Here is a 22,279-nt window from a genome sequence, read left to right on the forward strand (position 1 = left end):
CTTCCCTTTGTGACCACACGGGTCATCCATGACTATCAATGCACTTCAGTGGCCCTTTGTGGTTCGTTGAATGGCAACCCCCTTAACTTAATATCCATATACTCACCCCCTTCGATGCTCACGGCGACCCTGGAAAAGTCCACCGAGCTAGTAACCTCCCTGCCCTTGGGTTCCAATTTCATAGGGGGTGACTTTAACGCAGTTTCCTTCCCGGACCTGGACACGACGGGCCCCCCATTCCACAGTAGACTCGCGCAGGTGAAACAATTAACGAACTGGTCTCTGCGACGCATGGCGCACCTGGCACCGCCACACTAAACAATTAACTCGCACCTCTGCAGCCCACCACACGCAGGCGTGCATCAATGGGCTCTTTGTCCCCTCAACGGACTGCACCGCGATCCAGGATGTCCGTATCCTCCCTAGGGGTGTATCTGATCACTCTCCGGTGCTACTTAGCATGCCACCCCCCCCCACCCTCCTGGTGCGCCCGATGTGGAGGATGAACGCGAGGTTCCTCCAGCAGAAGGAGTTCCGGAAGGTAGTGGGGAAGGAGCTCAAGCAGTATTTCCTGAGCAATGACGGGTCGGTGTCCTCTCCAGGCACCCTCTGGGAAGCAAGCAAGGCCACGATCCGGGGCATCGCTAAGGGCCAGCTTAAGCGCCAACGGAAAGCGCAGCTGCAGCAGATCACCTCCAAGAAGCGCAAGCGTTGCGCCTCGAACAGTCCCTAGCCGTGGTTGCAGACGCTACCAAAGAGAGACTTTCACCCACCTCCATCCTATATGGCTGGAGTGACAAGAACGGCTCAGTTCTCCATAGATTGGCTACCTATCCCAGGGCGAACCGCATTATCCCGGAAATAATAGACCTGGATGGATCGGTGATCCGATCACCAATGGATATGGCTCACGCCTTCATCTCCTACTACCACCAACTCTATACGGCTAAAACCCCAACGCTTTCACACTTGGGCTTGCTGGGGGCCGGGGACGCTCCCCTTCCCCATCTGGACCCCACTGTCCAGGCAGACCTGGACCGCCCTATCACCCACGAAGAGATTGGTGAAGCAATAACCCTTACCTCCTTGGGCAAGACTCAGGGTCCAGATGGCCTCCCTCAGGAATTCTATGCTTTATATCGTGAGACCCTCGTTCCATACCTCGCTAACCTGTTTGAGGAGGCAGCTGAAAAGGGATCCTTCCCTCCCGAGACAGACTTGGCCACCATAGTGATTCTTCCCGAATCTCAGCCACCCTCCCCACGGTGTGCGGACTACCGTCCCATCTTCCTTATCAACACGGAGATGAAACTTTTTGCCATGATTCTTGCCCAGCGGCTAAAACCCTACTTGTCCGTATTGGTTCACCCAGACCAATGCAGGTTCATGCCCAAGCGCGGTACCCGGCATTGCCTCCAAAGGTTGCATCTGGCCCTGGCTCACCGCCACCTGCTCGCCCCCTATTTGGCGGTTCTCCATGTGGACTTCAAGAAAACCTTTGATTCGGTGGACTGGGGGATTTTAGATGATGTCCTCGCTGAGATGGGTTTGGTCCCCACTTCCAGGGTCTGGTTCATGTCCTGTATGCCCACCCAAGGGCCCGCGTTCTAGTCAATAGGGTCTTGTCGGAGCCCTTCTCTGCCCACAGGGAAACAAGGCAGGGATGTCCCCTTTCCCCCCTGCTCTTCGCCTTAGCGATGGAACCCCTGGCGGCCCTGATACAGTCTGAAGGGCGTGTGCAGGAGTGGGAATGGCCCAATGCAGAGACTAATAAAATCGCCGGACCTGTGTATGGAAGAGGAGTCTCCACGCTGAATAGGGGTAGCGATTGAGCGCCGCCATTACTGTCTATTACTCTAGGTCCTTGGACTTACCATGGGTGTAGACTCAAACACATAGAAGGAAAACTTTTTGATTTTGAAAGATTGGGCGATTGAGCGCATTCACTTATTGGTGTGGTAGTAGGACCCGCTGAATTGGAAAGAGGAACGTGGACCAGAATTTGGAACCTACAGTAACTCGGATACTAAATTATAAAAGTGTATATCCTAAAATTTGAAAGTGTCTAGAATGAGTATCGGGAAACTCCGACCCGAAGACTCTGCGAAACATTATAGTTGCCCTGAAGAAGCCTGAAAGGGTGAAACGCGTTGGCTGTTTTGCTGCTATACATACAAAACTGAAATAAAAAAAAGAGTAAGAGTATTTCCGGCTACAGAAATCATTTATTCTGTCATCGTCTGTGATGAATGAAAGATTAACTCTTTGGTCATTATAGCATTGCCTCTCCCTTCTTTCTGTATATCTGTTTTATATTTGAAACCAAATTGGTGGCTGGTTTCGGGAGCTGGGCATTTGTTGAACCACTACTGGTTGAAATAACTAATATGTATTAGATATTGTACAAGAACACAAGTAATTGGTGCAGCATCTTATACCCTGCCACTCTTCTCACTGTGTATGTAGCTGATAAAATCGCTCTCTATGCGGATGACGTCCTTATTTACCTAGCGGATCCCGCCCGATCTGGTCCCCAATGCCTCCGGATTCTACACTCCTTTGAGCGGGCCTCCGGCCTCTGGCTGAATCCCGACAAGTCGCTCCTGGTCCCTCTCCACCTGTCTAGAGAATGCTATGACTGGCAGTCCAACATACCGCTCCGACGCCAGTCGTTCAAATACTTGGGGATATGGGTGACTCTGCTCCCTAAGCTAGGCTGGCCCCTGAACGTTACCCCTTTGGTGAAAATGGCCAAGGCAGATCTTCAGAAATGGCAAACATTACCCATGAACCCCATGAGGAGAGTCGCCCTGTTTAAAATTATGATTCTCCCCAGGTTTCTATATGTTCTCCAAAACACCCCATTCTGCTTTCCGAGGGCCTGGTTTCGGGAGTTAGACGGCCTGGCCTCGAAGTTCCTCTGGGGGAGAGGGAGGGTTCGTTTGGCCCTGAGCATATGTAGGATTCCCTCATTTGATGCGGGTCTGGGGATGACCAATTTGTATCTGTATTATCTGGCCACGCACTTGCTTTCCATACACAACTGGTTTAACGGGAGCTGGTCCGACCCGGCCTACAGGCTTGAGCTGGGCGAGTTTGGTCTGACCAAAATCCAATCCATGTTATATGGGGAACCCATTCCGTCCCGGCTACCAGAGGTGACGTGCTCTGCGCTGTTGGCATGGGGGGCGGCGCTGCGACACACTAAGTGGACACAAAAGCTGACCCAGTGCACGCCCCTCTGACAAGGCACCTGGCTCAAGGAGGTTAGTTGGCTACAGGGCTTCAGATCTTGGGACCTTATAGGGATTTCACAGTTGGGTGATGTGTGGGCAAGCGGTCACATGCGCTCCTTCAAGGACCTCCGCACCCGGTACTCCCTGCATCAGACACAATTTTATAAATATCTACACCTGCGCCATGCCCTCCACGTACACCTCACAGAGGACACGCGGATCCCTGATCACAGCCCACCAGAGGTGCAGATCATGTTTGGGGACCTGGGGAGGGGGGCATTTCCCGCATCTACCGGACACTGGTCAATAACACCCCGACTTCGCTAGATCGACTCCAAAACCAATGGGTAGGAATGGGTCGGCACACTAGAGGAGGAAGACTGGCACGATGCTCTTAAGGCTCCCAGGACGGACACCGCGTCCGCCAGGCTCCGTATGGTCCAGCTATACTATTTGCATGCAGCCTACCTGATCCCGACACGCCTCCACCAAGCATGTTTTTGCCCGACCCCCGCCTGCACCAAGTGCGCTCATGAACCGGCCGATTTCTTACACATGGTATGAGCATGTCCCCGCTTGATGCGGTTCTGGGGTGACATCGAGGAAGAACTCATGGAAATACTGGGGTGGGAGGTCCCTCATGACCCACGACACGCACTCCTGGGTATTACAGACGGGCTGGATGGGTCCAGAAATGAAAAGCGGTTTCTTACTACGGTGATGGTGGTGGCTAAGAGGGACATAGCTGCATCCTGGAAATGCCCTGATCCCCCGTGCGTTGGGAAATGGCGGAGAGGGGTTGACTGGTGTGCCACACAAGAGAAAACCATGTATGAGGCACGTGGTTATCCTAAAAAGTATCGTAGGGTGTGGGGGGGGGGGGGAAGTGGTTGGGGGGGGTTGGATTAGACATGCAGAAAATGTTCCAATGCCTTTATTTTGTACCTTACCGACCCCGAGCTGGGGGAAGAGTCAAGCTGCTGACTATAACCTTTTATTCTCACTGTATATTGATGATTGGCTGGTATTGTTTGTCGAGAAAAAAAATAAAAATGTGTACTGATAACAATAACAATAACTGGGCACAGCGCGCATTAGTCTTCCTGGGTAACGCTAATTGCGCCCTCTCTACCGAGAAAAGACGCTCTTTTCTACTGAAAGTAGATCCCAAACTAGGAGATTTGGCTTCCTCCGAAGCGGGCATGGTGACACAGGGCGGGCTCTTCGGGGACCTGTTCATTAAAGAACTAACCAAGTTTGTAGCCACTTTTACATCCTTGAATAAAGCGCAAGCCTCTATTAAAAATGTTTTTCATCCTAGAATTTGTCGGGCCGGCGGTGGTAGAGGGCACTTGGCCGGCCGCTTCTATACCCAAGGCCCTCAACGAGGTGGAAAAAAAAAAAACAAGATCCGGGCAGACAAGAGTTTTTCCACTCGAGAAGAGGTTACAGAGGTCGCGGTGCTAGAGAAGCAGCCAGAGGCCAACCCCCAGCCATACCACGTGAGCCTTTCCCCATTTAAAGGTGGGCGGCAGGTTGGCGGTTTTCGAAAGCAACTGGAGATCTATCACCTCCGACGCATTGGTGTTACAGACCATACAGGGGTTTCAGATAGAGTTCTATGGCTCTCCCGTACAGGTTTCTCGCTCCAACCCACTGGTTTTTGCACAAGATCAGGTCACCCTTATAGATCAGGAAGTGGCAGATCTGCTGAAAAAAGGAGCGATTGTACAGACATGTCTCCATTCCAGAGGGTTCCTCAGCAATATTTTTCTTGTGGACAGAACAGATGGAGGCCAAAGACCTGTGATAAACCTAAGAAAGTTCAATCAATGGTTGGCCTACCGCCACTTCAAAATGGAGGGCATTCATCTTCTGAGGGATCTCCTCCAACCTCGCGATTGGGTGGTACGCTTGGACTTGAAGGACACGTATTTGGCAGTCCCTATTTTTCCCCCGCACAATCGGTTTTTGCAGTTCCAGTGGAAGGATCAGGTGTACGAGTTCGTGACCCTCCCTTTCGTTCCTTCTTCGGCCCGTGGTGCTTCATCAAAGTTCTCAAGCCGGTGGAGGAGACACTCAGGGCGAAAGGCTCCCGCCTCATCAGTCATCTGGACGACAATTTGCTCTTAGGGCAATGTCCGCGCCACCTCTTGCAACTGTTGCAGGAGAAGGTAGATCTTCTCCAGAACCTGGGGTTTGTGATCAACGCCAAGAAGTCACATCTGATACCCTCCAAGCAGGTGACCTTCCTGGGGTTTGTTATAGAATTGGTGACCCGCACCTTCAGCCTCCGAGCGAGGAAATTGACCAAGAGTCGCAGAGAACTCAGGAGAATGTTAGCGCACTCATCCACCTCGTTGAGGCAGATAGCTTGGTTGGTAGGCCTGCTAGCCTGGCCAATTCAGGCGATCTTCCCTGGGCCACTCTATTACAGAGCCTTGCAGCGCCTAAAAGCCTTGTATCTTCGCAGAGGGCTACAGTATTTCGACCAGGTGCCCATTTCAGTTAAAGTGCGCATGGAGATGAGATGGTGGCTGGATCATATGGAGGGCTGGAATGGCAGAGCCATCTTTGGATACGATCCAGACTTAGTGATAGAATACGACGCCAGCAAATTGGGTTGGGAAGCTCGATGTGGCAAGTCCTATACAGGAGGAAAGTGGTCCGCCGAGGAAAGCCAACTCCACATCAATTGCCTAGAGCTGATAGCGGGCTCCTTCGCCATCCAGAGTTGGACGAAGGACAAGGTATCTTGCAACATGCTCTTGAAGATGGACAATGCCTCGGCGGTCTGTTACATCAATCATCTCGGGGGAACAAAGTCCAAGCTCCTGGCGGACCTGGCCAAGGACCTTTGGACGTTGTGTCTCTCCCAAAACATCTCGGTGACAGCAGAGTATCTCCCAGGAGCTTCCAACGTGATAGCAGACTAGTGCTCCAGGAGCTGGTCGGGCAACAGCCTGTGGCAACTTCACCCACCATACTTTCAGAGACTCCACAACTTGTGGGGCTCGTACGAAAGATCTCTTTGCTTCCCGTCTAGGCCACCAACTACCACGATTCTTCAGTTGGAAACCCGAACCTCTTGCTACGGCGACCAATGCTTTTCTCCAAGATTGGGCCAGGGGGCGGGGTACGCTTTTCCCCCATTCGCGATGATGAGACTCGCTGATCACGCCTTATTGGAAGTCTCAAGTGTGGTTTCCAGTTCTTCTGGAACTTTCCTGGGATTCTCCAATCTTACTACCCCAGGATCCATTTATTCTGAGGGACCCCCAGGGTAATCCCCATCCTCTAGTCCAGCAAGAGCGCATGCCCTTTGTGGCGTGGCAGATTTCAGGCATCGCTGGAGAATCTCAGGTCCATTGATCGAAGCTCAGAGACTAGTGGGAACAGCTTGGACTGACAGCACAAGCAAGCGCTATAGATCAGCATGGACCAGATGGGTCAGTTGGTGTTTTCGGAATGACCAAGATTCCATGGGGTGCAAAGTGATAGCCATTATGAATTTCTTGACTTCATTAGCGGCACAAGGTCTAGCGTACCACACTATCAATTCTTATAGGTCAGTAATCTCAGCAGGCCATGCCCCGGTTCAAGGGGCCCCAGTTGGGGAGCATCAGCTGATTTGTAAATTAATGCAAGGAATTCGCCTCACACTTCCTCCGGAGCCCAGGTTCTCGTCATTATGGGACGTCAATAAGGTTCTACACCTTTTCCACTCTTGGCACCCAAACAAATATTTGACTCGTAAGGAGCCGTCAGCTAAATTGGCTATGCTCCGGTGCCTGGTGTCATGTCAAAGAGTGTCCGATGTTAGAGCCCTAGACATTTCGGGAAGGTTTTTCACACCTCAGGGAGTTCACTGCCTCAAGGAATACAAGAGTATGATGGAGGAAACCAGTCCACCAGGGTAACGCCAGTTGTTGATCTCTCTACAGAAGCCTTTCAAGGCAGTCACACCACCAATCATATGCCGTTGGCTCAGATGGGTGATGCAGGAAGCGGGTACAAAATGTCTTGCAATCTGGCGCCCATTCACTGAGGGGAGCTATGGGTTCAAAGGCTTTCTCCTTGGGGGCCAGGTTAGAGGATATTATAAATGCTGCAGAGTGGTCATCAGTCTCTATATTACTTTAAGCCAGTCATGGACATGGCTTCGTTGGTGGTTGATCAGCTTTGAACAAGCATAATCCTTGCCTCCGGTCCTGACATAGATTGAAAAATGTTCTAGTAATCATGACGGAAAGTTTCAATTCTATTAAGGACGCGGAGGTGAGGATTATTCCCACCCGAGGCTATGAGAGACCTGATCCCAACCCGGAACAGATGGAGTATATGAACCCTAAGGCGGTACAAGGTCGTATGGCATAAGTATGTGCTTTTGACTATCATCTAGTAGTTTAGTTTGTGATCCCGCGGGGGTTGTATAATGTTTGCCTCTATTAATGTGCATACTGTGATACGATCGCATCATGTCTGGTGGTGATTTCCAGTGGGTTTCCCTTCAAGTAGGAGTAATTGGTTGTTTTTCCACTTCTTCCAGGTTTGGAGGGTAACAAGACAAACTAACAGGACTCCAGGATAAAATGGTCGCAGTCGAGAAATAGGAAGTCAGGCAGGAAGCACACGCCCTTGGGGACCACAAGGACTGCCTATTGGTGGATTGTTGATGACCTTTACAACATACTTTATGGGAATGTTAGTTTTCTTGATTAAAGTTGAAATCTGCTGGAGAAGGAATAAAGAAAGTTTGAGCATAATCCTCACCTCCATGTCCCTAATAGAATTGAAACTTTCCGTCAGGATTACTAGTAAATTTTTCATTGGATTGTACTGTACCAAGACTTGCACTACTCCACATTTGACTTGAAAGTGGAGGCCTGTACCACAAGGCTGCCCGCAATAGGATGCAGAGTTAAGAACTTAGATCACCGTGTGCTGCACTATGGCGCTTAGCAATGGGGCAATTAAAGCTAGGCCTCAACTGCTCATCAACATTGCACCGCACAGTCAAGGAGGCCTAGTGAGGGTAGTTTTCTGCCGCATGCCATGTATTCCCTGCCCTGTTAGAAGTAACAACTAGCACTCCATTTTAGAGTGCTAGAGTGCCCCTCGAAGCTGTGGACCCTAGAGAAAATGGCAAACAGGGATGTTTTTATAGGACTGATAATTAAACTGAAAAGGACACATTACAAAAGCTATTCTTAGAGTAGATATAAAAGTAATTAAAACAAGTGAACATTCAAAACTAAATATGCATATAAAGACGCAGATAACATAAATCCATAATTGCATCAAGGAACCGTTATTAGCACACAATCAAGAACCGCTAATCTCTGCTTTACTATACACACATTTAACATTCAGTGTCATATAGAATCATGGCTATCTGGTTTTTACAGTACCTGTATAAGCAGTCCATATAGTCTGCTCCTCGACTATATTCGTCCCAATATCGGTGATACATAACCAATACTTGCTCTTCAGAATTCAGTACTCTCTAGTGACATGAAAAAAACAAGCACTTTGATAAGCGTATAAGTACTGCATGAATCACTCAATTAGAGATACAATGGAGTGTGGTCTATATTTCGAAACACACCAGTTACCGATATTGTTTTAGGTAACGGTCAATTTGCGATAGGATAGATTTTTGTTTTTCAGAATATGCATCAGGACCCAAGTGAAGTACAATGTCAACTGTAACGTGTTTCTCCCCTACTTTCTTAAGAGTATAGAGTATAATCTGTCAACACTGCATTATATTTATAATGTCTTTCGTAAAGAAATTGCTGTCATCTTATAATAACTTTTAACAATACCAGCCGCAGTGATACTCAACACAGTGATATTTGTTCTTGGTTAGACAATCCACTATAGAGCATCATCCACACACTATCATAGTCTGATTTGTATTGCCCACTTATTGTTGAGCTGGAAGACAAATGCTTCGTAAAAATAATTCCAAATAGAACACTGCACACAACCTGCTAACAGAGACTGAGGAAACTGTCCACGACACAGTAGTGCTCAAAGCCGAACAAAATGAAAGTTGGAACGTCTTATTCATTAATTATCATGAGGATAAATCATTAGCAGCAAATCCCTGCTGACATGCATATTTTGGGATCTAAAGCTGTGCGTCCTCAAGGGCTTGCAGGATTTCCTTAAACACCAATGAAGATCAACCAGCAAAAAGTTTCCACTTCCCTTTTATATCTTCACCAAAAGACCGATATAATAAAAACAGTTCACTGAAACAATTAACATGCATTTAGCCACTGATATCACAGTCTTCACATTTTCGAGTAATTAAGGTAGCCTAAAAGCCCTAGGCCTGTTCAGGTGCAAAGGAGGGAGGCAAGTTAACTTTCCCAGACAGTGGAACTGGTGGGAAGGGACCTAGACAATGCAGTTGGTTAAGATGTGACAAGCTCCACTTAGAAATTCAATGGGGATCTTTTGTTCCTGAGAGCTAATGATTAGTGTCCCTAAATACTGCCATTTGGTGGATGGTAGGGTTGGGGTGTGTGTAGGGGTGTGTGTAGGGGTGTGCGTAGGGGTGTGCGTAGGGGTGTGCGTAGGGGTGTGTGTAGGGGTGTGTGTGTTTTATTTGTCTCTTCCTGATCAATGTCGGTGTACCTGTGATATCCAGGTGTTGAATGCTCACACCTCTTTGTGCCTCTGTTGTGGGTACTCCAACCTTGAGGAGACCCTACTAGGAGAAGCATAATTTTAGGCATGGATAAGACTGGAAAGCAGTCTGAGATGGACACCTTAAAGAAGAACCAATCCAAACCCGGTCTGAAATTGCTGACTGAGAATATAAATCTCCTGTCTGCTGCTTTATACGAGTGAGAATTGTTGCCACTTGCTGTTCCATTTTCAAGTGCTCTTTGACTAAGGAGGGGGGTCATTCACAGAGCACCCAAAGGACTAGCACGCAACCAAGGCTGGTGTCCTCCTAACATCCCACTGCCAAGAGCGGAGGATAAATCACCTGGAGTCTGACTTGAAATTAAAGAGGTTCCTTGCTTGAAGACTAAGAGGATTCTGTCTGGAATTGGGGGGAGAAGCAAGCCAAACCTGCATGATCGAACTACTAGTGTGGGCAAGAGCATTTGATCTCAGTGTGGTGTGTACTTTTGACAGACTCGAAGTGTGACTGACAAGCTACAAGTTCATAAACCAGTCAGTATCGCTGAATTGGAGGATTCATAGCACTGATGAAGTGTGCTCAAGCAGGCCGTCCTGTGGACCAGGTAGTTACACACTTTGAGGCACGTGCTAATGCTGCAACAAAAAGACTTGTATTGTGGCACGTCTCACGGACTACGACATGAAAAGTGAAACTGCTGTTTCAAAGCACTTGCCACTGTGTGCCCCAGTGACTGTACAGCTGCAGGGGCGCTGACTGGAAGTGCACCAAATCTAATGAAGCAGCTGCTGCTGCACTAAAGCGCCTTGAAGCATTTCAGCTATCATCTGCCGGCTGGTGGTCATAAACAGACCGCATACTGAATCGCAGAATCACCCAGTCAGGCTGTGGGCCCATCCAGTGCCTTGTGCCCAGAAGAGGGACGCCGCATGCCTCCCACTACCTCCGGAAATCTCGGATGGCTTGCGTCTGCTCAGAAGATGTTGAGTCGCTGGATTACACACTTGTCGCTAGTGCATCTTCCCCTATCAGTGGAGGACAAGGAGTGGTGAGTGGGAGACCAGAACGAGGTCTACTGCAGGGGCGGCTCCTCCGCAATGGCAGAGGAGCATTGCACCACTGCCTGGCTCAGAGCTAGCAAATGAAAAATAAAACTATGTTCTAGCATCGTTTTATTTTTCATTTGCTGACTCTGAGCCAGCTTGTTCAGGGAGGGGCAGGGTAGGGCACAAGAGGAGGAGGAGGAGTGCCATGTGCACTCCATAAGTGCGCACATGTGTTTGACCGGCCATCTCAGGCTGACCGAAACACACACATGCACACTTAGGTTTTTCCAGCCTGGCTGAATTGAACAGCTGGGCCATTTATGTGGCACATAGTATTGAATTCTAATGTGAATTCATTACATATTTTTCAATAAAGATAAGCACTGGCCTGTACAATCATGCTGTTACTCTGGAAAGCCGAGCCTGTTGTACACCTACACACACACATACAGTAACCTCCCTGAGAAGCCGGTCACTGCTTGCCATCGCTACCACTGAGAAGTGATAACGTAGTTGTCTTTGGCCCAGTTTGCAGAGTAATAGTAGGATGAGGTGAAAAAGACCAGCCTCCATGGCTCTGGCCCTGAAGCATCTACATGTCTTGTCTGACTTAGTGTGATTAACAACTGCAGGTAAAGAAGGCAACTTAGAATAATGAATTAGAGGTATGGTGGGGCCATTCCGATCTGGCCCCAGAGTTAAGGGAGAACTCAAAGAATAAAGGGATAGCCATACAGTGGCTTAACGAAACTTGCGGGCCCCTGCAAATTACACAAGCAACCCAAGATCAGTTTCACCGTGATAAGGGCTAATCAGTCGGGTGTATCCTGGTTTCAGTGGCAGAGTGAGCACAAGACCCATCTCCGGACATATGCCTGCCACTTAGGGTGGTAAATCAAACACACAATAGGAATAAGTGCACTGCTTGAGGTTATTCTAACTACTGGCAATCGCTCAGGGAATCACTCCAACTTATCCTTCTTTTGCCCAGCATACCAACTCAGTTTGGATCCAGCCATATGCAAATCAGTCTTGACCCTGCACCAACAGGAACAGCCACACCAGGTCGTCCCTGAACTGGAACACAAGCAACCCAAGACAGGTTTCGCACTGGTTGGGGCTCAGCAGTCCGGTGTAGCTTGGTTCCAATATACCTGGGAAATGCTACTCTTGGATGATTACCTATTTTTATAGAATTTTAAACCAACAGTACAATAAAAAAGTGACTAGATAAAGGTTATAACTAACGTCAATGTAAGAGACTCATTCTGTTCTATTGTCCTCTTTTTGTCAATAATCATCAGGATGGCTCAAGTCAGATACAATGTTATGTAAGGAACAGGTCATCATGGACTGTGACCATTTCAAAACTGAACAGCACTGACTGGGGTTAGAGGTAACCGGCCTACGCAAACCCTACTAAGTCCTTAAATTGACACCAAGTAGCATCCATGTTTGTAACAAATGGAACAGCTAAATATGAACTTAGCAGATAAAAAGAACAATATCACATCTGGAGTATAATCAAGATAATGAAAAAATGGTTCATCTATTGAAATTAAGCCAGAATCTGTGCACCTGCCAACACGTTAAATTCAATATTAGAAGAACACTTTCACAGAATGCAGTAGGTACACAATATTCAAATATGAATGCCTTACCTGGTACAAGTGCTGGACATGATTTTCTAAAAATACTTTGGTCTCTGAATAAAGTCGCTCTCCAAGTGGTTCTGGATAAGCCACACACAACGCATAAATATCACTGATGGTCTGTCAAGGTTTTCAACATCCTAATAAAGGTTTCATTTTAAGGTAGGACATTACTTATTTACAAAAATAGATATTTGCACCTAGGAAAGAATAAGATACTTGTCGTTTCGCTCTGATGTCATACATTTTTTGAAGCAATCCCAATGCCACAGTAATATTTGCAAACTGCACAGTCCTGACATCAAAACCGTTATGAAATGAATGAACATTGGACATGAAGAAAAACAAACTTTACGAGCTGTACTTTAAAAGTCAAAATGAAAAGGTGAGGGCATGCAACAAACTGTTGGTAAAAATAGCAACCTGCTTAAAATGTAAATTATTTTCAAGGACATCAGTTCTTTAAGGACTATCCTTTTAGCTGTATGTCCGATACACACAGCACTGTAACCAATACCATAACAAAGAGTGTGCTTTGGGTCTGCACCTTGCACATGATAGCTTTGCTTCCTTGGCTATTACAATTCCATGGTTCTCATTGAATAGTTTTCTTCATTATTCTTGCGCTTGCCCCTGCCTCTGCCTCTGGAACTCTTCAGTTTCTCTGTTATTTTTGATTGATTTGGTGTATACTACCACTGCTGGCAATAGAAAACTTTATTGTCCCCCCCAGCCCTCATACGATATTCTTGCCGTACTTTATTTTCTCTATCACATACTTGTCCATCTTTCCCTTGGCCACTCATCTCTATCTCAATCTCTCAATCATTCTCCGTAGCCCTCCTACATACACTCACTCAATATTCATCACTACCTTCTTCCTTCAGACAATGAGTACTGGTGGGGCTTGGCTCTCTCACTCAGCTCTCATACATCGCTCTCTACTCCCAGCTATCAGCTTTGACGATGGTTTTAAATTTAGCCAGCAATGGGCAAGTCAACAGAGGCAGTAGCCATCTTGGAATTGCGTTTTCTATACTTTCATAACCACCATCAATTGCGTGTACAATTCTAAAACAGACAATCATCAGAAAGTAATTGCCAATAGTGGCAAACTTTAAGCACTGCCAAACAGACTGGCCAGGCAAATGGTTGTGTTATATACCAGGTTAATGTCAGAGTTTTCTTTTGGTCTCTACTGATGACGAAAGTGGGCCAAAAATGTCCTATCCGTAAAGAACAAGTTACTTACCTTCGGTAACGATATATCTGTAAGAAACATTAGGTATTTAGATTCCTTACCTTAGAATATCCCCAGGCTGGATGCGGAAAAATGTTTTGTCAGCAGTAACCTTGCGCGTCGGTAGGCGTCGTCTGCGACTCCGCGTCCGTCGTCGGCGTTGAGATCGCCGGGATGATGTAGTCGGAGTACTTAGACGCCGCCCTCACGCGCTGACGTCAGTTCTTGTACATAGCTTTCTGCGCCAGGAACGCAGAGCCATGCAAGAAACCGACACTGGTGCCATGAATTTAGGGCCCTGAAAGGGAGGACCTTAACCCTAGATATCAGTTCGCAGAACGGGGAGGATGGGTGCGGCGGTAAGGAATCTAACTAACAAATGTTTCTTACAGGTATATCGTTACCGAAGGTAAGTAACTTTAGTTAGATTCCTTACCTTAGAATAGATACCCCAGCAATACCAACCCCGGTGGTGGTAACTTTAGTTAGATTCCTTACCTTAGAATAGATACCCCAGCAATACCAACCCCGGTGGTGGGTCTGCGAACCAAGATCACACCAGGAAATCCTGGAGAACGGAGCAGCCAAAGAAGCCATCTCTCCGGACTTAGCTGTCCAGGCAGTAAAGCTTGGCAAACATGTGCAGCAAGGCCCAAGTTGCTGCCTGACAAATGTCCTGCAGAGGGACTTCCCGTCCCAAAGCAGTAGTTGCTGCTGTAGCCCGAGTGGAATGGGCCCTCAGCCCCACAGGAGGATCCTTCTTAGCCAAGGAATAACAGGCCTTAATGCACAAAATGACCCACCGAGAGATGGTCCGCTTGTGCACTGCCCTCCCCTTCTTAGCGCCTACGTTGCCAACAAAGAGTTGGTCGTCCACCCGGAACTGTTTTGTGCGGTCCAGATAGAAGGAGAGCGCACGTATTAGGTCAAAACGGTGGAGCCTCTCTTCCTCTTTCGAGGGATGCGGAGGCGGAAAGAAGGTGGGCAATGTAACAGACTGGCCGAAGTGAAAGGCAGTAACCCCTTTAGGAAGAAAGTCCTTAGAACAACCTTGTCCAGATGGACAGAGAGGAAAGGAGGTTTAGAAGAAAGAGCCTGGAGCTCGCTCACTCACTCTTCTGGCAGAGGTGATGGCAACCAGGAAAGCAGTCTTGAGAGTCAGGAGACGAAGAGGACAGTTATGGAGTGGCTCAAAAGGAGCACACATCAGATAGGTTAATACATGATTCAAGTCCCACTGAGGCATTACGAAAGGGACAGGAGGAAACATGTGAGTAATGCCTTTTAAGAATCGATTTACAACAGGGGACTTGAAAAGAGAAGGCTGATCAGGTAGCCGTAAGAAGGCAGAAACAGCTGAAAGATATCCCTTGATGGTGCCCAGAGCAGAGCCCTGCTGGGCCAGGGAAAGAAGAAAGAGGAGAACCTCAAAAAGAGGGGCGAAAAGGGGATCCACAGCCTTTGCTGTGCACCATATCACAAATTTGTTCCACCTGCAGGCGTATACCGTTTTAGTGGAGGGACGCCTGGCTGCCAGAATGACATCACAGACTTCAGGAGGCAAGTCAAATGGCATCAACTGCCGCCGCTCAATCTCCACGCATGTAGGTGGAGGCTGGACAGGTTCGGGTGGAGGACCATCCCTTGCTGCTGCGACACAAGGTCCTCCTGAAAAGGCAGTCGTATCGGGGGATCGATTAACAGACTGAGTAGCTCGGGATACCAGTATCTTCATGCCCAATCCGGAGCCACAAGGATGACTTGGGCCCGGTCGCGCCTGATCTTCAGCACTCTGGGCAGAAGTGGTATAGGCGGAAAGGTGTACAACAGACCGCAACTCGACTCGCGACGAAAAGCGTCTCTGAGCGAGTGACGCCTTGGAAACTCCAACGCGCAGAACTGATGACATTGTGCGTTCTCTTCGGTGGCGAATAGATCTAACCAAAGCTCTCCCCATTGCCGTAAGAGGCCTTGCGCCACGTCCGAGTGCAGACGCCATTCGTGATCCATCATGCACCAGCAGTTGAGTTTGTCCGCCCTGGCGTTCAGAGAGCCCGCCAGGTGTTGAACCACCAGGGTGATGCCCTGATGTTCCAGCCATGTCCAGAGGCGCAGAGCCTCCTGACAAAGGGTCCACAACCCCATCCCGCCCTGTTTGTTGCAATACTACATGGCGTGGTGTTGTCCGTGAACACCTGCACTACACTTCTCCGGACAGAGGGAAGGAATGACTTCCGTGCAAGCCGGATCGCCCTCAGCTCCAACAGGTTGATATGGAGCCGGGACCAGAGGCCTCTGATCGCCTCTCCCATGTGGACCCCCATCCCAGGAGGGACGCATCAGTCACCACTACGTGCTCCAGTTGGGGTAGGGAGTGGGATCTGCCACTGACCCAATCACCGTCTGTGAGCCACCATTGCAACTGTCTGCAGTGCCCTCCGAGATCAGGACGTGGTCGGACAGGTTGCCCTGATGTTGAGCCCACTGGAACTTCAGGTCCCACTGCAGAGCCCGCATCCGCCACCTGGCGTGATGTACCAGCAGGAGGCCATCAGACCCAGCAGCAGTAGCACCATCCTGACCGAAACCCGGGATAAAGGCTGAAAGATCGGAATCAGAGCCTGAATATCCCGAACCCGCTGTTCGGGAGGATAGACCCGAAACGGCACCGAGTCCAGAACCGCTCCGATGAAAAGGAGCTTCTGGGAGGGACTCAGATGTGACTTCGGCACGCTGATGGAGAACCCCAGCAAATGCAGGAGGTCGGCCGTAGTCTGGAGGTGGGAGACGACTGCCTGGCGTGATCCCGCCTTCAACAACCAGTCATCGAGATAGGGGAAGACTGGAACCCCTAATCTGCGCAGATGAGCTGCGACCACCACCATCACTTTCGTGAACACCCAAATGGGGCAAAAGTGAGGCCGAAGGGAGCACAGTAAACTGAAAGTGCTCGTGGCCTATCGTGAACCGCAGGTAACGCCGGTGGGCCGGCAGGACGGGGATGTGAAAATAAGCTTCCGGCAAGTCCAACGCTACCATCCAGTCTCCAGGGTCTAGGGCAGCCAGAACCTGAGCTAAAGTCAGCATCTTGAACTTCTCCTTCCGGAGAAAGGCGTTGACGCTCCTGAGGTCCAAGATAGGGCGTAGGCCCCCTTTGCCCTTCTTGGGAACCAGAAAGTAGTGGGAGTAACAACCCCGTCCTACTTCTGGGCCTGGAACGCGCTCGATGGCCCCCTTGGCCAAGAGGGCCGTAACTTCTTCCTGCAGAAGTTGCAAGTGATCCCCGACATGCGGTGGTACTGCGGTGACATGGCTGGAGGGGTCGCCATCGAAGGGGAGGGAGTAGCCCCTTCGGACGATTTGCAGCACCCACCTGTCCGACGTGATGGTACGCCAGTGGAGCAGGTGATGGCGAACTCTGCCTCCCACTGGCGTGGAATGGGCCTGAAAGGTTGGACTAGGATGGCTTTGAGGCAGATGCTGCGGGAGCAGATGTGGACTGACCGGCTCTCTGTCCCCCTGCTCCGCCGCGGCGGAATCCACGTCCGCGACCGTGTTGAGGCTGGTTCTGCGGTCTGTGGCTAGACGGACGTGGGGGGCGCCCCTTCCTTGGCCACGAAAGGGGTGAAAAGCGGAAGTTTGCGAGCACGGGGCAGAGAGGCCCAAGGACTTGGCCGTAGCCCTGGAGTCCTTAAAGCGCTCCAGCGCACTATCCGCTTTGTCGCCAAACAGGCGACGGCCATCGAAGGGCATGTCCATGAGTGTGGTCTGGACATCCCCTGAAAAATTAGTGGATCTCAGCCAGGCATGACAACGAATCGCCACCGTCGTCGCAATCGCTCTACCTAGCGAGTCCGTGGTGTCAAGCCCACATCGAATGGAGTACCGTGCTGCATCCCGCCCCTCAGCCAGAACCTGGGCGAGCCGTGTCCGGGCCTCCTCCGGACACTGGGGCAGCACGTCCGCCACCTTATCCCACAAGGAGTGGGTATAACGGTCCAAAAGGCACGCGGTATTAATGGACCGCAACCCAAACTGAGGGAGGAAAACAGTTTCTTCCCAAACTGCTCCAACCTTTTGGATTCCCGATCCGGAGGAGCGGACGGGAAGGCGGTCTGGGACGTAGAGGCCTGGATAACCAGACTCTCAGGGGTAGGGTGCACTGACAGAAAGCTGGGGTCACCCGGGGCAGGGCAGTGGCGCCGGGCCACGTTCCGGTCCACAGGAGTGACTGTGGAGGGCTTGGACCAAGTGCCCATCAGAACGTCAGTGAGGGCCTCATTGAACTGCAGTAGAGGCTCCAAAGAGCTTACTGGCGGTTGAAGCACCTCAGTGAGGAGGTTAGTCCTCACAGCCGCTGCAGGGAGCTCCAGGTGAAGGGCCTCGGCAGCCCTGCGCAGCATCACAGAAAAGGTTGCACCCTCCTCCGTAGCCACAGAAGGAGGAGAGATGAAGCCAGTGTCAGGCGAAGTATCGAGACCACTGGCATCCCCCAGCTCGTCTGCCCAGTCCTGACTTAACTGGCACTGCTGTGCCAGAGGGTCCTCAGACCACTCCCAGTCCTCCCCGTCATCCGTCTCCTGGTAGACAGGTAGAAAGGACGGAGCCGGGTGGTAGATGAAACGCCGGACCCGGACTGAAACTGGGGACGGCGTCGTCTGAAGACAGCGCCGGGGGCGGCACCATAGGGGTTGGCGCCGGCGGAGGGGTCGTAAGGTCAACCAGCGTCTACCGGGATCCAGGCCTGGATCCCAAGGGGACCTGCGACGTCGGGACCGAAGTAGACGACTGTGCCGAATCCGCCGGCTCGCTAGGCCTCCCAGTCCGGCGTGTGGGTCCCGAAGGCGCGCCGGCAAGACTCGACAGCGGAGCGACACTACTCATGGCCACGAGGAAGTCCCGAATCTCGCCCGAAGTCGCATTAGGCCCAGGGACCGGAGGGTATGGGGCCGGATGCGATTCCTGCGGCTCCGATGGAGCCGCGTGGGTGGTGCCACCCAAACCCTCAGCCGAGTTGCGCGACCGGCGAGGGGAGTCAGAAGAGCAATGTCGCTTCTTCGACTTCTTACTGTGCCTCGACTTACCTGAATGCGAGGACTGCGAACCAGACGAGCGGTGATGACTTCGGGTCCGCGACCGGTCCCTCGACCTCCTCCTCGACAGAGACCTTGAGCAGCGCAGAGCAGACTGCTGGATCTCGAGGAGCTTGCGGGACCGCTCCCGTCTAGCCTTCGAGGTCAAGGCACGGCAATCGGGGCACGACTGGTCATCATGGTCGGCCCCAAGGCAGTAGAGACACCGACAGTGGTGGTCGGTAACCGACATCAGTCGGTGACAGGCGTCACACGGCTTGAACCCGGGCATCCCTACCGGCACCAGGAGTCGAGGGCGACTCGAAAGAATAGACCAAAAAAGTCCGAAAAGTTAGCCAAAAAGTGACTAAAGGGTATGCTCTTCCCGGATCTGCGCTTACTGGCGCGGAAAAAAGAATAAGAACTGACGTCAGCGCGCGAGGGCGGCGTCTAAGTACTCCGACGACGTCATCCCGGCGATCACAATGCCGACGACTGACGCGGAGTCGCAGACGACGCCTACCGACGCGCAAGGGTACTGCTGACGAAAAATCTTTCCCGATACAGTCGGACGCCTGGGGATATTCTAAGGTAAGGAATCTAACGAACGTGTTTCTTTCAGATCTTTAATATCAGACTCTCTAATATGTGGTGACCATAACCTTAGATGAGAAGTGACTGACTTCATTAGTTTGAGAAACCGATTGCTTCAATAATAGGGATGATTTAGGAGTAGAGGAGTCTAGTGATCACCCAATTATCAAAGCTGCCTCGCCCAGAAGTCCACCACTCCCAGTCTTACCAATTGAAGCAGCCAATTTCACCCACAGACAAATTACAAACAGGAGTATAAAATAGCACACAGCATGTTCAAAGTTGAATAATAAACAACGATCTATAGAAGTTTCATATTCATCTTGGTCTTTCACAAATACTAAAGTTTTCACTATGGGGCAGATTGACGCAGAAAAAAGCTTACATTGACATGTTACTTAACACACATAACAAACAAAATACTTTGCATAAGAATAATTTGTAAAAAAAAAAAAAAACTTGCTTAAGAATTATTTAAAAACAAAAAAAAAAAAAAAATTAATGCACTTGTTTGGCAGATATATATATATTCACTGAAAAAACCATAGGTTTTACTGACGTTATAGTTAGGAATTAGCATTTAAAAAAACCTTAGAAATTCACTGAAAAAAAAATAGATTTCAGGGACGTTATAGTTAGTTGGACATTTCACTCAGAGAAAACCATAGAAATTCCCCTGTTATAGTTAGTTGAGCTAACTGTAACTTGCGCCCCCGCAATGCACTGTTGATGACGTCACATATTACATCATTCATGACATGGTCAGTGACATCACTAATGATATCTCAAATGAAATCACTGATGAGATCATCCAGTGACTATGTGTTTCTATAAAATGTAAATCGGTTTTAGATATATATGCTAAGGTGTATTAAAGAATGAATGGGTGTATAAGAGTCAGGATGGATGATTAAGTAGGTGTGTAACTGACTGATTCATTGGGTCTTACTTAATGCATGTGTGAGCGACTGATACAGGCATTCACACAGTTTAGGTTGTCAGTTGGTGTGTAAGCGATTGCATGCATTGGTTAGCAGTTAAATGAGAATCTATATGGGTATTGATTGGTTGTCTGAGTATCTGTATGGGTGCCTGAGTGTCTGTGTGGATGGGTGGGGGCTATGACTCTGAGCATAGATGTGTGAGTGGATAATTCACTGGGTATATGTGTTCAAGTCTATATCTGGGAAGGGCTGTATGGCTCGGCGAGTGTGTGTATGAGTGTATTGGTGAGTGAATGGATGCCTCAGTGGTATATGTGCGAGTAACTGCATATGTGAAAGGCAGTATAAATTAGTGTTGGAGTGTATAAATGACTATATGTGAGACTGAGTGATTGTGAGAGTGCCTGTATGGATCAGTGTGTGCTTGTATTAGTTATTGTATTAGAGTGGAAGTATGTGTTAGTATAGGTTTAAATAAGTGAGGTGGTATATGCGTAACTGTACAGGTGAGTAAATAAAACTGTGATTGATTATTTCCATTACTGACTACATGTGTGAATAACTATCATTGAGAGGCGGTGTGCGAGTGTCTGTATAGATATGTGACTGGATATGATAATGCTGTATTGATGGCTGACTGTATGTATGAGTGACTGTATGGCTGAATGAATGAATGTGTGCGTAGACCTAGGAATTAGTGAGTGGATATGTACTAACTGGTATTGGTGTGTTCATGGTTTTTAAAATATTAGTCTCTATTTTAGAGTGGGTCTATCAACTATTATATTAGGGACTGATGAGGTGCATCAGATTTTCACGTGGATGATGTCATTTGAGATGTCATCAGTGATGTCACTGACCATGTCATGAATGATGTAATATGTGACGTCATCAGCAGTGCATTGCGGGGGCGCGAGTTATAGTTAGCTCAACTAACTATAACAGGAGAATGTCTATGGTTTTCTATGAGTGAAATGTCCAACTAACTAGAACGTACCTGAAACCTATGTTTTTTTCAGTGAATTTCTAAGGTTTTTAAAAAAATGCTAATTCCTAATTATAACGTCTGTAAAACCTATGGTTTTTTCAGTGAATTTTAAAGGTTTTATAAATGTTAATTTCATATTTTAATATTTATAAAACCTATATTTTTTCTATTTTTTTAAATAATATTTTGAAACTCTATAAACCTTTTTTTAACTTTAAAAATTATGTAATGTTTTAGATCTTCAAAAACAATCTATATATTATTTTTTTTCTGAGAAAACTAGAGTCCCGTACTGGTAGTCTACCAAGCTCTATCAGCACGCGATTGCTATCCGCCATATTGAAATGATGCGCATTTCGTATCCGCTGAACATATACGTATGAGGTCGCGCCAGCTGCTACTTTGGTATGCGACGGGTACACAATACCAAGGCGCGCATTACGTCATGTACGTATGGGGTCGCACCCGCTGCGCGTTGCGTATGCGATGACTGCATGCTGCCATGGCTGTGTTACGTCATAGACGTATGGTGTCGCGCCGGGTACGCCATTCCCTCATTTTTTTTGTATGTCTCAAAACTATATCTACATAACTTTAAAGTGTATATGAGAGCAAGCAATAATCTAAAATATTTTAAACATAAGTATATTTCTAACTGTAATAAACTTATATTATAGTAAATAGATTTTCTCAAAATCGCGTCGGGTGCGGTCTCCTTGCGCGCTGAGTGCGCGATTGCCATGTGACCTTAAAAAAAAAAGCATTTGATTGGTTCATAACATTTCCCATTCTACGAGTTGGAAAACGCCACCCATTTTCGCCATTCTCCCTACAGCATTTGAT

At 48.7% G+C, this 22,279-nt stretch overlaps 1 protein-coding gene across 1 annotated transcript in view; it reads right to left on the reverse strand.

Moving 5' to 3' along the window:
- CUL2 (cullin 2) overlaps nucleotides 1–22,279 on the reverse strand; it is a 537,998-nt gene that overhangs the window by 377,170 nt on the left and 138,549 nt on the right. Inside the window, exons 3-4 of the mRNA XM_085631872.1 lie at nucleotides 12,608–12,710; nucleotides 8,648–8,742 (exon numbers count right to left, since the gene is read on the reverse strand). Coding sequence (XP_085487998.1) covers nucleotides 8,648–8,742; nucleotides 12,608–12,710 — 198 coding nt within the window. The remainder of the gene's footprint in view (nucleotides 1–8,647; nucleotides 8,743–12,607; nucleotides 12,711–22,279) is intronic.

The sequence above is a fragment of the Triturus cristatus genome, chromosome 10 (genome assembly GCF_964204655.1).
Source record: "Triturus cristatus chromosome 10, aTriCri1.1, whole genome shotgun sequence".
Taxonomy (NCBI): Eukaryota; Metazoa; Chordata; class Amphibia; order Caudata; family Salamandridae; genus Triturus; species Triturus cristatus.